The sequence below is a fragment of the Gadus morhua genome, chromosome 12, assembly GCF_902167405.1.
Source record: "Gadus morhua chromosome 12, gadMor3.0, whole genome shotgun sequence".
NCBI classification, from domain to species: Eukaryota; Metazoa; Chordata; class Actinopteri; order Gadiformes; family Gadidae; genus Gadus; species Gadus morhua.
Genome location: NC_044059.1, coordinates 6,601,764 through 6,617,128, shown reverse-complemented (window position 1 = coordinate 6,617,128; position 15,365 = coordinate 6,601,764). Strand labels below are relative to the sequence as shown.

The 15,365-nt window shown below is 42.7% G+C and overlaps 1 protein-coding gene across 1 annotated transcript; it reads right to left on the bottom strand.

Moving 5' to 3' along the window:
• Positions 1 to 2,029: 2,029 nt before the first annotated feature.
• Positions 2,030 to 11,909, bottom strand: LOC115555839 (uncharacterized). Its single transcript, XM_030372882.1, has 5 exons — positions 11,667 to 11,909; positions 9,387 to 11,331; positions 6,329 to 6,345; positions 5,820 to 5,833; positions 2,030 to 4,928 (listed from the first exon to the last, which is right to left on the bottom strand). Exons 2-5 carry the CDS (start codon positions 11,324 to 11,326, stop codon positions 3,210 to 3,212), a joined length of 3,690 nt encoding a protein of 1,229 aa, XP_030228742.1. The 5' UTR covers positions 11,327 to 11,331; positions 11,667 to 11,909; the 3' UTR covers positions 2,030 to 3,209.
• Between the last annotated feature and the right edge of the window lie 3,456 nt (positions 11,910 to 15,365).

Sequence of the window (15,365 nt, the reverse complement as noted above, 5' to 3'; positions counted from 1 at the left end):
AAAGACAATGTTTTAACTTAAACGTTAACTCTAACCAAGCTGGCAGAAAAAACTGAGCTGAAATGGAAACACTGAAACTAAATAAAAATACTACACAAATGTATGGTAAATATCAATAGATTCAGTTTTCCTGTTCACATTTCAACCCAAGGTAATGCAAATTGTTGGTCCTGACTGTCTCTTTAAGCTTGCTCCAATGGCCTAAAGACCTGGGAAATGCCCACGGAAACATGCGTATAATTGGGTTTCCACACAGAAATCCAACGACTTCCCGCTTATATATGGCTGGAATCCAAGTGCTTTGTCTTAACTTTCCAGCGTTATCTCGGCATGGCCTCTTTAATCGATATACATTGTTTATTGTCTCCATGAGAGAAACTGACAAATTAGCTGTTTTGCTGGTTTTCCTATATATCCTTGCCCGTCTCAGGGCTCCAATGGAGCAGACGAGAACTATACCCCTGAAACGCCTGTTACTTTATAACCTTCCAAAAAACTCTAATTGCAAAAGCTTTATTCAGAGTCATAATCTACTAGTTTTAGCATGAATATTGATATTGAATATTGAATTTAAAGCAAGACGGACTTCTTGCTGCCTCACACAATTTGAACCTATTATCGACCAATATTATGGATGGGTTAAGGATATAATACTGTATGGCTCTAATGTAGGCCTATTTTCCCTAAACAGAGGAAGTAAATATCCAGTGATTTGCCTATTTTCTATGAAAACCATTCATCCTCAGCAGAATTAGTCAGCCATCTCTCACATGTCCCCCCGCCCCCCCACAAACGCACACACAGAATCACGCACACACAGACACAGACAGACACAGACACACACACACCATATTCAATAGAAAGGCCCCTCTTTGTCATTAGAGGTAGATGACAGGTCAGCCAACCACAAAGCAGACCTCAAATGTACTTTGCAGCAGCTATTTTTGTTCTGAAATGCAATAGGTCTGTACTGGCTGAAGGTGTTCCACCCTTGTTTTTTCCTCTGGCCTTTTTTTACCAGGTGCTATGCGTCACCTTTTCCAATTACCTCTGCAGCTCCATCTTACTCTCGTTATCACTATCATTCGAAACGTTTCAATAACTTTTAGGCCTAGGCCTATGCTTATGAACACAATATGGACATCCTTCTCTATTTGTTTGTGAGTTTGTGGCTTTGAGTGATTGTATGAAACATAATTAATATAATCAAGATTACTTTTTTTAGTAATCCACATTAAACTGTTGACATGGCTAAGGTAAATTCTGCAAAATAAGTGTTGACATAACAAAAACATGAATCAGTTATTCTGTTCCAATATAGATATTTCAATCAAAAGTTATCAAATAACTGCTGGGCTTAGCAACCGTTTCTTAGAATAAAAAAATAATGCAATAATCACTATCAAGCACAGCTCATTAAACACAGAAATTGCATCAAACGAGGCTAGACTCCTGCCACAGAGAGCTCTAGGCAGGAAAGAGGGAAGAAGTCTTAACATCCTGCTACACAAAGACTTACAAATCATACAGAGTGTTTGTATTGTAGTCTGTAAGTCCAAAGCTATTTGGTTTGAAGGTTAATTTTGATTATATAGAATAATAATCTTAAATGATTTATGTTTAAGATTTAAAAAACGAGAAGCTGAATTAACCAGAGTTAAATATCTGGTTCCCTCTGCTGGCAAACGAAGAGATTACTCATTCCTGAATGTATCGAAATGCCCGAAACTTCCAAACCACAACATGCGTCATCAAAAAAGATTATGACTGTGGTGCTTTTCGATATATTTCATACTTATTCAGACAGATATCGTTTTATACCCACTAAGTATAGGCTTTGTCTAATAATCTTTCAAAATCTTGCTATGTTTCCTAATTACTTTCTGACCTTGATCTTATTATTTACAATCATCAAATGATCAATGTCATAACATTTTCAATATTCAAAATCTTTCATAAATTCATAAATTCATAAATTCATTCAAAAATAGACCTACATGTAAGTAAGCAAACAAAAATAAAGCACTTATCAGCCATGAACTCCAATTTTATTGAGCATAAAAATAATGTCTATGATGATCTCAAAACCAGAATTATTAGCCTGCACACTACAGTAGGCAAATAAAGTAAACTGAACACAAATGGCTTCTGATGTTTTAGGTTCTTTGCAGTGGGTATCGTTTCGGTATCGATATCAAGATATTCAGGCAGCCATCGTCATCATTTTGGTGACACCAGATCTGAAGTTGTATTGCCTGATATGAGATGGAAGGCTGAGGTCTGACGATGTCGTACTATGCATACAGTACACAACCAGGGCACTGCCCGGAGTTTACTGAGCAGAGCATGCTCCATTGCTCACCCCTCCACACATCAACAAGGCAGGGCAGCGAGCCCTGCCTGGTACGAGAACTCTTTTGGAATTCAGTCTCTGACGGAGAGTTGCAGTGCACTTACTCTGTTATGAACACTGAACTGATACGAACTGATACCCAAACTTTTTAGGTAAATGTTTGTTGGAACAGTTTATATGATAAACAAAACGTCTGACTGGAATTTGTATTATTCACATAAAGTTGCCCTGTTGAACACATGTGAAAGGGTGGGGTAAACTGTGATGCATTCCTGAGAATGGATCATAGGCCTGACAACCAATATACAGTAAAAAAAAAAAAAAAAAAAAAGAACAGGAAAATTATATTGCAAAAGAGGCTGTTAATCATACCAATTAAATGTATTAACATATTCAAGATCATTTAAAAAAGAATTACATTAGAACAAGGACTTTTATTCCGCAAAATGCATGATTCTAATCTCGTATGAAAATATTGAAGCATTTGCCATCAAATAAAAATTGATTTTATTATGATTAATGCAATTTGCTTAATTTTTTATTTTTAATTACAGTTTAGAAAGCATTTAAACTCAAGTTTATTATATCAGCTGACAGGAATTTACCTTAACACAAGAAGTGTTAACATTGACTATGTCTTCAAGTTGACTATTTCATCTGACCCTGCGCTCAGCTGCAAGTACATCAATGCCACTAAGAAGACGTAGTCAATTAGGGTTATCACAGCCTGAAAACTCTGGCACCTACAATTTCCTAGGTGACCACGCTGCTAATGATCCTTCACTGCTGTACTCAGCAGATGGATTGACTCCCTTGGCTCTCATATGTCGTGGTAGACGATCTCGGGTGGTCTAGTCTACAGCGAGTACATGTTGGACTTATTTCTTTGCCCCAGATTGCGGCTGTCTCTCTTTTTGCTCCTCCTGTAACACACCAGGCAGGCGATGAGACTGCAGATTACAACAGTGCACACAACCGCGATTATTATGACGGTGCGTTTCCTGGACACAAGCCCTTGCACTTCCTTCCCTGGTCCATCAGTCGAGTTCATCCCGTTCCCTGAGGTGATCGGGGTTTCGACCGTTGCAGCGGTGGCTGTGCTTTTCTCCTGGGAAAGAGTTTCAGCCTTTGTACTTTTTTCTGTTGCAGGCCCATCGGTAGGCCTCCGAACAAGCAGGTCCTCATCCACGAGCCCATCGATCTTCTCACCGCTAAGTTTGAAGGGTGTGTTACACACGACAAGGCTGTGATTTGCTTTCGACGGGTACCTCCTCAACCAGTCCCTGAGTGGCACAATGTCCTGGTCGCATGTCCAAGGGTTGTGATGCAGGAGCACCTCGTCCGCCACCCTCAAGTCATCCAGGACCTCCAGGGGCAGGTTGTAGAGGGAGTTATTGTGCAGGTCCACCTGACCAAGATGTCCGATTCCCCGGAGGAACCCCGCAGGGAGGGAGCTGATGGTGTTGTGCTCCAACGAAATGTTGACCAAACCGGGCAGACCTTGGAAAGTGCCAGCCTCCAACGTTGTGAGGCGGTTGGTGTGCAGGGACACCTCGCCCAGTTGCTCCAGGCCGCTGAACGCCCCAGGGGACACGTGGCTAATCTGGTTGCGGCTAAGGACCAGCAGATGCAGTTGGGTCAGGTTGCTGAAGGTGTCGGCTTCAAGGCGGCTCAACTTGTTGTCGTAGAGCCACAGCTGATTCAACGGCATGGGTCCGAACACGCCGGGGCCCAGAGTTTCCAGGTGGTTTTCGTACAAGGAGATGTGGGACAAATGTGGCAGGTTCAGAAAGAGCCCCTCTGAAAGGGTGGTGAGCTGGTTGTGGGACAGAAAGAGCTTTTTGAGGTTGGGTGTTTTGGAGAACATGTCACGTGGAAGGTGAGTGAGCAGATTGTCCTGCAGGGACAACTCTTCCAGGCTGGCGAGGTCGTCCAGGAAGCCGGCGGGAATCTCCCGCAGGGCGTTTTTGTTCAGGCGTAAGCTTTTCAGCTGACTAAGGCCTTGCAGGTTCTTCCCGGAAATCTCACTGATATTGTTCCCGCTTAGCATGAGGAACTTCAGGTGAGCCAGCGGTCGAAATGTCTCCTTGGGAATGGAAGAAAGCTGGTTCCCGCTAAGGTCAAGAGCCGCCAGAGCCGACAGGGAGGCGAACCAGCTCGGATGGAGCTCCAGGAGCCGGTTGCCATTTAAGATCAGAGATTGTAAACGCGGGAGGTATTGGAACAAGGCCTCGGGGAGATCTTGTAAGTCGGTATCGGTGAAAACTAAGGCCTCCAGGTTGACGGTGGAATCAAACGTACCGGGTTGCACTGCTCCCAACACAGAGTCTTTCACTGCGATGGCGCGAAGGGAATCGGCGAAGCCCGCAAAGTCTCCCCCTCGAAGGGACGGGAGACTGGAGTTGGTGATGACGAGAGCCATGGTGGATGGAGGCACTGCAGTGGGGAAGGTTGACAATTCGGAGCAGGTGATTTTGGCAGTGCATTGGCAGCCCTCAGGACATGCAGAGAGGCCAGCGGTGAGGGTACTGAGGAGCAGCAGGAGGTGAAGAACAACCGAGAGGCCCATTGTTCCCTAGGAAGGGAGGAAGACAAAGATTCATTAGGCCTTTCACTGAATACAAGGTTAACACAAGATCATGACAAATATAACACTGCACTAAGAATGTCCTTTTCCTGGGATAACACAATATTTATTTCCATCACTGCCTCTGACAAAGAAACTGCCTGCACAGGTATATAGATATAATAGGCTGAGTGTTAATCATTGAACCTGGAGGTACACATGGGTTCTATAGTCATCTTTCATTCTGTCATCAGGTAAAGCACAAGTTGTATTCTTGTATTTAAAACAATCTTCAACCGCTACAATATATTATTGATTGTATTCCTTTAGTGTTCCTTCATAATTATTCTAGAAAAATATGTTCACTACACCTATGACAACTACTTATACTACTATTACTACTACTACTTATAGTATAACAAGATGATGAATGTTGCCTATCTGCAACTCCCAGAATCTGTATTGCTTCACTTCAACCTTTATTGCCCAACTGCAATGGTCAGAATCTTTAAGGTCATTCTCAGGTTTCCTCATGGTGAAACATATTTCCTAACATTAGGCAGGTTATAAGTTACTTTCTCACTCAGAGCAGAACTCTCCATATCTGTCAGCTTGGGGATTGTGTGTGTGTGTGTGTGTGTGTGTGTGTGTGTGTGTGTGTGTGTGTGTGTGTGTGTGTGTGTGTGTGTGTGTGTGTGTGTGTGTGTGTGTGTGTGTCTGTGTGCGTTTGTGTGTGTGGCTGGTGACAAAATACAAGTTAACCTGCTAAATTTCAGCTTTCCCCTAAAAAAATAACAGTAATTACATTGATATTGTAATTACATAAAACAATCATTTAACAGATCAAATGAGCACTGACTGTTCCTTTCTAACAATTCAGTCGCTAAAGCACTAGTGTACGTGCCTGGACTGGACTGGGACAGACAGGGACAGGAACGGGCTGCTAATCATCAAGTAAGAACGATGTAATGGCGGAAAAATTTACAATCCACCATTAATTGCCTTTGTATCCCTCCCTCCCTCCCTCCCTCCCTCACTCAATTTTGGCCACTCTGATGTAAAATAATGAACAACATTAATGTAACTCTTAGAAAACGCAAACTCAAAAAAAAAAACTAAAAGGCAGATAAGCCCTCTGATTTGGACTGGTATGGAGAATGGGAGATGCAGAATGGGAAATGCAGAATACATTTGCAAAACAATTGCACACACATAAATGATGAATTTGGCCAATTCAAAGATCAACTCAAAATGGACATTCTTCCCATCCCATTACTATTCTACTTCATTATCGGCATTGATTAAAAAAAAGACAGAAAACACAAATAAAGCAGAGCATACACGATTCATGGCATGGTCAATTCAGAGCAGCTGTGTTCAGGCTGGTAATCAAGCGTTGCGGTACCTACCTCTGCGACTGCCTTGTCTGAGAACACAAAGAGAAAATGGGTTGAATCCCTGTTATCTTTTATCCTGTTTTATCTGTTTTGTTCTCCTCATCACCTAGTTGAATCACCAGTTCCAGCTCTGGTTTTTCAATGAGTCACATCCTGATTCAGTGAAATTGTCCTGCTCCTCATCATCACTTTGTTTTTCTCGTCACTCTTTTTTTTTTACCCATAAGCCCCATGGAATGTGCAAGGTCTCTGCCAAACGTTCTCAGGCTGAGGTCTACACTGAGCTGCACCCCACTCCTCTAGCATACAAACTTTACTGCAGGGGCCCTTTTTAGTTGGGGGGGGGGGGGATGCGGTTTAGTGTTGCGTAAGGGGGTTCCCCCTCCCACCCTTCTGCAACTCTGAATGAACTAGATTTGTTTCGTTTAAAGAGGAAATGACTGGGCATTTTTGTCTTTTTGGGAAATGGCATGTGTGTGAGTGTGTGTGAGAAAGAGTGTGTGTAATTGCAGTTATCGATGAGAATGGGGGATGGCTTTGGGTTAGAACTGTTAGAAAATTGTCATTAGGGAACCATGTCCAATTTTGTAAAACAGCTTGAAAAAAAAACAATAAAGAAAAAAAGTAGGCCTATTGAGTAAACAAAATGTATGATCATCATGTGCGCTCACGTACCTCTGCCTGCTCCGGTTTGATTTTGAAAAGTTGCCAGAACGTGAGAAAATGTGGCTGTATTGTGAAATGACAGCTGCTTTTTGAGTGCATCCATATGTCGTTTAAAGCGTTTCACTAGAGAACAACCCCCACTCTGCTTGAGGTAAAGATAGCGAGGGTGGAGTGAATGTTCATATAGGCGTGCTTCTCTACCCAGACCTCAACCGCAACACAATTGTATATTGTTATATACAATATAATACAGTAATAATTATTATAAGAATTATTATAAAGTATACAGTACTTATTTTGTTTTGCATGTTTTAAGCACACAAACCAAAGAAATCCACAAAGAAGAAGAATTCCAAACATACATTGCAACGTGTTGTCAGATTACAGATGCATATGATCATAGATGTTCTCTCTGATGACAACCTCTGCTCCAGTGGTGTTGCATGATATTCAAAACCATGCTGGTGTGTCATGGGGCTGGAGGAGACGCACGCTAGCTTGCAGTTAGATACAGCAGGATACAGCACTTTAAGTTGTTTTTAAACATCCTGCGTATGAAAATCCCTAATTTCTCATTGAAGAGGCGGCTGATTTCTATAGGAGGCAGGGTAGTCTAGTGGTTAGGGTGTAGGGTCTCGAATCCCTATGTCCGAAGTCTAGCTGTAGGCATCCCAGGGCAAGAACCCTAGCCCTCATCTGTTTGTTAATGACATGCACAATAATAATAATCAGCTGCCAATCGCTTGGGATAAAAACATCTGCTAAATGTTTAAATAGTACTAAAAAGTATCAGATGTAGCAGCTATACGCCTTCAACATCACAGGTCTGGTGTTGGTTACTTGGAAAATAGTTTGGTGGGATCAGTCGACTTTTATGGGATGAGGAGGATGGTATTTCTAGCGTGTGCTCCACCGTGTAAGAGAAGAGGTTCTACAATACTACCTCAAATATTGGAGGCTTGGAAAACCCTCAGTTCTGACAATGGATACCAGAGATGTAGGCTATTGTTATTGATGAACGTTGAATGTTAAACTACAGCAGTCAAAAGCCTATGCAGGTTGAATATATATTTATTTACACACAGTCCTACTCCTTTACACCATTATGCAATCTATTTAGAACTTTGAATTGGATGATACTGGCCCAAATTGATGTTGACCGCATTCTGTCTAATTGGATGCTTTGTTTTATTCACATCATGTAATTACAATACAAAAATAACAATTAATGCATTTTAAACACTTAACCTTTCAGTGTTTACATTGCAAGAAATAATATAACTCTCAGGAGGATCCTCTGTGTGGTCAGCGCTGTGCCCTGTTTCCGGTAACTCGCTCATTCTATCGTGTCCCCATTTCTTACTCACCACAGTTTCTGCCCACTGTTGTGTGTGATTAGAGTGCTGAAAAGGTTTATTCATTACTCGTTGCCATAGTGATGAACTTGGGTACCATTCAACAGTTCATTGTGTTTTGTTTACGGGTTGTTGGTCAAAACAACCCGTAACCCGTGTGTGTGTGTGTGTGTGTGTGTGTGTGTGTGTGTGTGTGTGTGTGTGTGTGTGTGTGTGTGTGTGTGTGTGTGTGTGTGTGTGTGTGTGTGTGTGTGTGTGTGTGTGTGTGTGTGTGTAAATGTGTGTGTGTGTAATGTGTTGCAATGTGTTTATATGTGCCTTAAGATATTATGATTTTAGATATCTTCCCTCCGTGTAGTAATAATTTTTTTATTAATCTTTTAAAAAAACATTTGAAAACGGTTTACTGTTTTGCAACTCCAGCCATCATAAATACAACACGGATACGTATAATTCAAAACATTGTAAAAAATTGGATCTCTAAATATACATAGAGAAGTGTTTGCTCCTTTTAAGTGGACTTTAAACACAGTGCTGTGGTGTGGGTTGGAGCGGGAGGATTTTTGGAATAATAGGGAGTCAGGGACACAGCCTCTATCCAGAATTGTATTGTTCTCAGAAACGACATTCTTTTTCAACCTTTGGGCTTCCTGCTCTGTGGATTCCACTGCTCTTCTATCTTAGATGATTCATTTGGAAAGAACATCCTTTATTATTAATCATAATGTTTTGTATTATCATTATTTGAAAAATGAACGGCAGGTTATTGTTACACGTCACTTGATCTCTACGAAAAATAAAACGAATAACGAAATAACTAGAATAAGAAGAATAACTAAAGGCAAAACATTATATTGCAGTACATATACTAAAGCTTACGTGTATGCCTTTTTAATGGCGATAAATGGATTAAACAGTAACAGATATTCAACGTAATTTTATTGAAATGCTGCCGAAATATTTACATCTTCTAGCATATTTCTTCACACTGTTCACTAAGGGACCTCTTAAGAAGCTGGCGTGCGTGTTTACCCTCAATCATTATTCACAGTGCACGTCGGCCATCTTTGTCCTCCACCCATAGCTCTCGCATGACCTTCTCCAAGCGGTACATCCCGCACATGGAAGCAAAGATTAGCAGTGCCCCAGTGACCATCAGCAGGATGTGGCTTGTCATGTGGAGCCCAAGATGGGCCGCGTCCAAAGGAAGAGTCCACACAGAGACCCAGCCCTGATGGTGGTGGTGGTGCACGAACTCAGGCCCTTGCTCAAGCACCAGCCTATCATAGAAAGGACGAGAGTGGTGTTCCATGGAAATGCTTGGAATGCTGGGAGGAGCTGATGATGCTTCAGGGGAGATGCTGGTGGCGGTGGTGGCGGCGGCGGTGGTGGACGCGGTGGTGGACGCTGTGGTTGTTATCCGAGGAGGCCAAGCCGTTGAGGCGGGGGTGGAGCTGGCCAATGGGAACGTCGTAGACTGTGAAGTACTCGGTTGGTAGGTCGTCAGTGCTGGAGATTGACGAGAGGTCGATATCTTAGTCTGACTCCCTCTCTGTCTAGGAAAGTAACCGACTGCTAGAGGAATGCATGCATAAAAGTCCCTCTCACCCAGAGACCAAAGTGGTCGAAGCATTTGGTACAAGGGGCTCTGACACATCACAGCCTTGTCATCAAGCACCTGTTTATTGGCTCTGAGCCAGTAGGCCAGACCTTCTATCTGGCAGTCGCAGTGCCACCGATTGTCTGTCAGAGAGAGTTTCGCTAAGACTCCATTGGAGTGGAAAATCTCTCCCGGGAGGGTCTGCAGATCATTCTTTTTCAGATCAATTGCAGACACCACCTTCAGATTCTGAAAGATGGTACTGGGCAAGGACCTGAGCTTGTTGTCATTGAGGTTCAGAACGGACAGCGAGGCGAGGTTGGAGAACTGGTCTGGGTGTAGGGTGCGGAGATCATTGCCCCTAATCGAGAGTTTTTTAAGCTTGGGAAGGTCGTGAAACAGCTCAGCCGGTAGCACCTGCAGCTGTGAGTTGAGATGGAGGTTAAGGCGCAGAAGGCCGGTCATGTTTGCAAACAGATTCCCTGGAACGGTGGCGAGTGCAGTGCTGAACAGATAAAACTCCTGCATGAAAGGTGTGTGGCCCATCAAACGTGCCGGGAGGGACCGCAGCGGATTAGTCCAGAGGGTTAGTTTTACTAGTTGTGGCATGTGGTAGAAGCTCTTCTCTGGGATCTCCTGGAGCTGGTTGCCTGATAAAGTGAGTGAGGAGAGCTTCCCCAGGGACCAAAACACCTTGGGCGCGAGGCGTGTGATGTGGTTGTTGTGGATTTTCAGATCGACGAGCTCGGGGAGGTGACCAAAGAGGGCGTCGTCCCCCAGCACCTCCAGCCGGTTGGTGTAGAGCATGAGCCGGCGCAGGGCGGTCAGCGAACGGAAGGTCCCAGGGGCGAGGGCGCTGATAAGGTTCCCACCGAGGTTCAGGAAAGTGAGGCTGCTCAGTCCATCGAAAACCCCCGGGTCCAGACGGGAGATCTGGTTGCTGCTCAGTTCCAGATGCTGCAGTCTAGTCAGTCCTCTGAGCATCTCCGAAGGGATCGATTCCAGTCGGTTGGCGTCGAGGAGGAGCTGCTCCAGGTCAGCCAGTGGACTGAACACCTTGCCGGGGAGGGCCACGAGTTTGTTGAGGGAGAGTTTGATGGACCTGAGCTGCGGGGTGGTGTAAAAGGCCAGGGGGTGGATGGTATGGAGAGGGCCTTGAATCAGGCTGAAACGCAACAAGAGGCTCATGTTTTGGAGGCTCCATTTGTTCAGGACGTTGATGTTGGTGACGTTGAGCTGCAGCAGGGTCATGTTGGAAGGCATCTGTCCTGGCACGTCCGTGATCTTGGGGCCAACACACCGGACGGCCACGTCTAAATAACACTCACAATGGACAGGGCAGCTGCGGGCCAAGTATGGCAAGAGCAATAGGACAATAATACCCAGCATGGTACCTGTGAGATCATGAAACAGGCATAAAATTGTGTTAAGAATGTTTGCCATTTGAAGTGAAGAACATGTCTTGCAATGTATAACTGTTGTTTACAAATAGAAATAAGGGTTAGGGTTATAATATAGTTATACAATCTGTATAAAGTGTTTCGAGAATTATATTATATTTGTTCTACAGTTTATATTGACCGTTTTTATTTAATGTATGTGAATTTCAATCAATCGATTAATAGCCTATTATTAACCCAGTCAAAGGTTATCTAATCGTTTGTACAAAAGTTCATTGTCAAAAAACATGCAAAAATAATATTGAAAATAAACTAAAAATTTGACTCACCCAGCACAAGGTAGGCTACTCTTCGAACAGCTTTGTTTTATGAATGTGTTGGGTATTACTAACACAGTATGAGTGGCAGATATACTGCATGTTCATTTCCTTTGGACTTATCTTGTCCGGCTGCACAGACCACACTTCATGCGGGCTTGAACTGCCGTCAACAGAAGGAAATATGTGAGATAAAATACTGTAAAAAGTGAATAAAAATGTCATTACTCAAACTGCAATAATTACACAGACCTTTTGTGCTTTAATGGTTGAAGAAATAAATATTGTTTGATTCTAGGCCTATTTGTGTGAGTTTCTGTGGTTGCTGTGCACGTTAGCCTTCACGTACATGTCTGTACAGATTCCATCTTTCCCAACTTTATGCTCCACCTTCCATGCTATTTCTGAGCTATGTGTCATTGCTGGTGTTGCCATAAACATTTCCCTTTCCTCCCTGCTGTAGGGGCGAGATAGTGCCTTATCAGCTGTGGTAGGCCTAATGTGTAGAAACCGACTTGGAGTCTCTCGGACTCACTATTTAAAGCGACCAGGAAAGTGTGCTGTTGGCTGCATTTTACCATTTCATTACCAAGAAGCCCTATTCAATACAAGCCCAAGTATAAATAGATTGATTAAATATGAAGCCTTCATGTATAGAGAATTCAGTTAGGCCTACTGTTTCTGTTCATTTGCAGTCGAGGTTGACAAATTGCAATTCAGAGTCATGTAACATATTCACACAATTCATTTTTATTTAGTTACTAGAATAAAACAGTAGGTTATTACTCCAAGTGGATGATAGGCATATTAACCTACATTACTCTTTGAAAGTGTCTTTAAGTGCAAAAAATAAAATGCAATATCAAACGATGCCACAAGAGGGTGACAGAATGACAAGGTAAGGGGCATATAAAGCCCCCCAAAGTCGTCTCATCGGTCAAGTATTTGCCATTTCTGGCAATCAAGTAGTTCCAGTCATTATAGTGTTATTTACAGGTGTTTTATGAACAAAAGAATCATCAAAAACTGCGATCCAGTGTTAATACATTATCATGTGATATTGAGGAGTTGATTGATGTGTAGTATTGCCATGGATGTTTCTTTTAATAGTTACATGAGTCTTAAGGTTAAGATATATTTTGCAGCATGAAATCCCAACCAGGTCTGTAACTACTGAGGTAATGCCCCCCTCTCCCATATCCATGCTCCCTAAAATGCATCCTGAATAAACTGAACAAATGAAGAAAGAGTATAAAGGAGTGAAGTAAATGCCCAAGTGCAGCCTTCTCCTCCGCCTCCCCAACCACCCACCCACTAACCCACTGTAGACTCGCTACCCTTCAGCTCCTGGGTGAATGTCCCTGGGCACAGAGGGCCTGCTCCGTCTCCACCGCCGCCCTCAAACACAGTACTTCCAGAAACAGGCTGTAGAGAGAGACAGAGACACCCGTTGTAGCACGTTAAGTGACAACAGTATACACACAAGGGAATTGGGGGAATGGGTCAGTGCAGTAATGTGTTATAATGCAGTACTATAATAATAAATAATAATGATGAATTTTATTTGTAATGCACTTTATATTGAGCAAACAATCTCAAAGTGCTACATAAGAAAAAAATGAAAAGTAAAAGTTAAAATTTGGAGAGAGAACGTCTCTCCAAAGGAAACAACTAATGAAAGGCTTTTTTTAAAAAGGTAGGTTTTTAGGCCTTTTTTAAAAGTGTCCAGGGTCAGTGGTGCTCTCAGGTGGTCAGGGAGAGCATTCCAAAGACAGGGAGCGGCGTGACAGAAAGCTCTGTCTCCCATGGAATATATTACTATAATATATTATATATTACTATACAAAACATATCTAATCATTTACGACAATGCAAGGCACACTAAAAATGTGCAGAAGAGAAAGGGATAGCAAGGGATGGAGAGAGGGAGATATGTTAGAGGGGGAGAGATGTGATGGAAGATGTGACGGTGAAGATGGAGACAGAGTAGAGAAGAAGAAGAGAGTGCAAGGACAGGTCGACAACGAGAGGGAGATCGCCAGAGAGAGAACAGAGAGAGGGAGATCGCCAGAGAGGGAACAGATAGAGGGAGAGAGTCCAAAAGAGAGAGGGAGCATGCAAGAAAGGGACACTTACGTTCGCCGCGTTTCCCCGGTAGGGATTTGACTTCAGCCATGACATCTGCGGTGATCTTCCTCTCTAGATCCAGGTCCTCTCTTAGCTGAAACAACGGGTCACTCACTGATTTAGTTGTCCACTTCTTTAGTCCTGAACCCATTCATTTATTTGCCTCTTGTTTGAATGCCTCTTGCAATGTCCCATTTAATGTGACGCGTGCATATAACAAAGAAGTTCTGATGTCTGATGTGTTCGTTCAATGCATACAACACATTACAGGTGATGTCACATATATGATATTGTTTGAGACCTGCTCTGTAATGTATGTGATATTATTTTTTTCCATTCCAATTGTTTCTGGTTGTCAAGTGTGACAATGTAACAACATTTAAAAGTTTTGATGTCAAGCCAAACATTCTTACCTTTTCTAGTTGAGATAACTTATTCACCAGCTCAAGACCTGCACATTTAGAAGATAAATGTCAATTAAAAATTCTTAATTTAGTTATAAACTGATCAGTCAAAATCATTGAACACTAGTCACAGATGTACTTTTTCTACTGAATGTCCCACCTGGAATGTCATTCCTTTCGATTGGCACCAGGCTTTTATTCAGTAATAGTGCTAGAATCTGGCGTTGAGCGTCTGGCTCTTCTTTTGGATAATAAATATTGTTTCCTAAAGATCCACAAAAAAAACATACATGGCAGAAAAGAACCACATAAGAATGAATGTGAAATAAAAGGAACACAGACAACAGATGCTTAACAGGTGACTACATTTTAAACGCAGGCAAGGAGGAATAAGCATCACATCATCATTTTTCTTAGATTCTTTTTTTAAAGAAAACCACCAAGACAACGGTCACTCACCAGTGTTGAGAATGCTCCTTCCCTCCACACTCAGTAGCCCTTGCAGCAGCAGAATGCCCAGCACTCCTAAGCAATAGTTGGCAGAGCACACTCTATCCATTGCACCTCAGTGTATGGTCCAAACTAGGTGACGCCTTTCGTTCTGAACTCTGATTGAAGAAAGAGGCTGGCGGTCCAATATCTATCGAGTCTGTTGCCACAAAATGTATTTATGCATTCTTGAGGTGGGGTGGAGGAGGGTTCGGAGCCCTCGGAGGAGGGGCCAGTCCCACCCCGGTATACTAAATCAATACCTAGTCACTATTTGGTGCCGTCAATAGGCAACCAATTTGAGTGGACCGTGCAGCGTCCAGGTGAAATATGAGGGCATGACGCTGTAGACAAGGGCAGTAACCTACATCACCTTGACAGGAACAAATCAAACAGAGTGCAGACCCAATCAATCACAGTCTGGTTTACAAGGGGCCCAAACCAACACACTTCGCCATTGCAAGCATTTTCTTTTACATGAATTAGTTCCTTAAATAGCAAGTGGAGAATCTGTGGAGAATGGAGGTGCTCGGAAAATGAATTGATTTTGTTGTTTCTTGAGTGCACAATAGCTGGATTTAGGTCTGCAGTCTTTGCTCTTGGACTGTTTTTGAACTGATGAAATCTTTATTATTTGACGCGTCTAAGTACGAAACTTATACCTTGCAAACATCCCTACACAAATCTACAC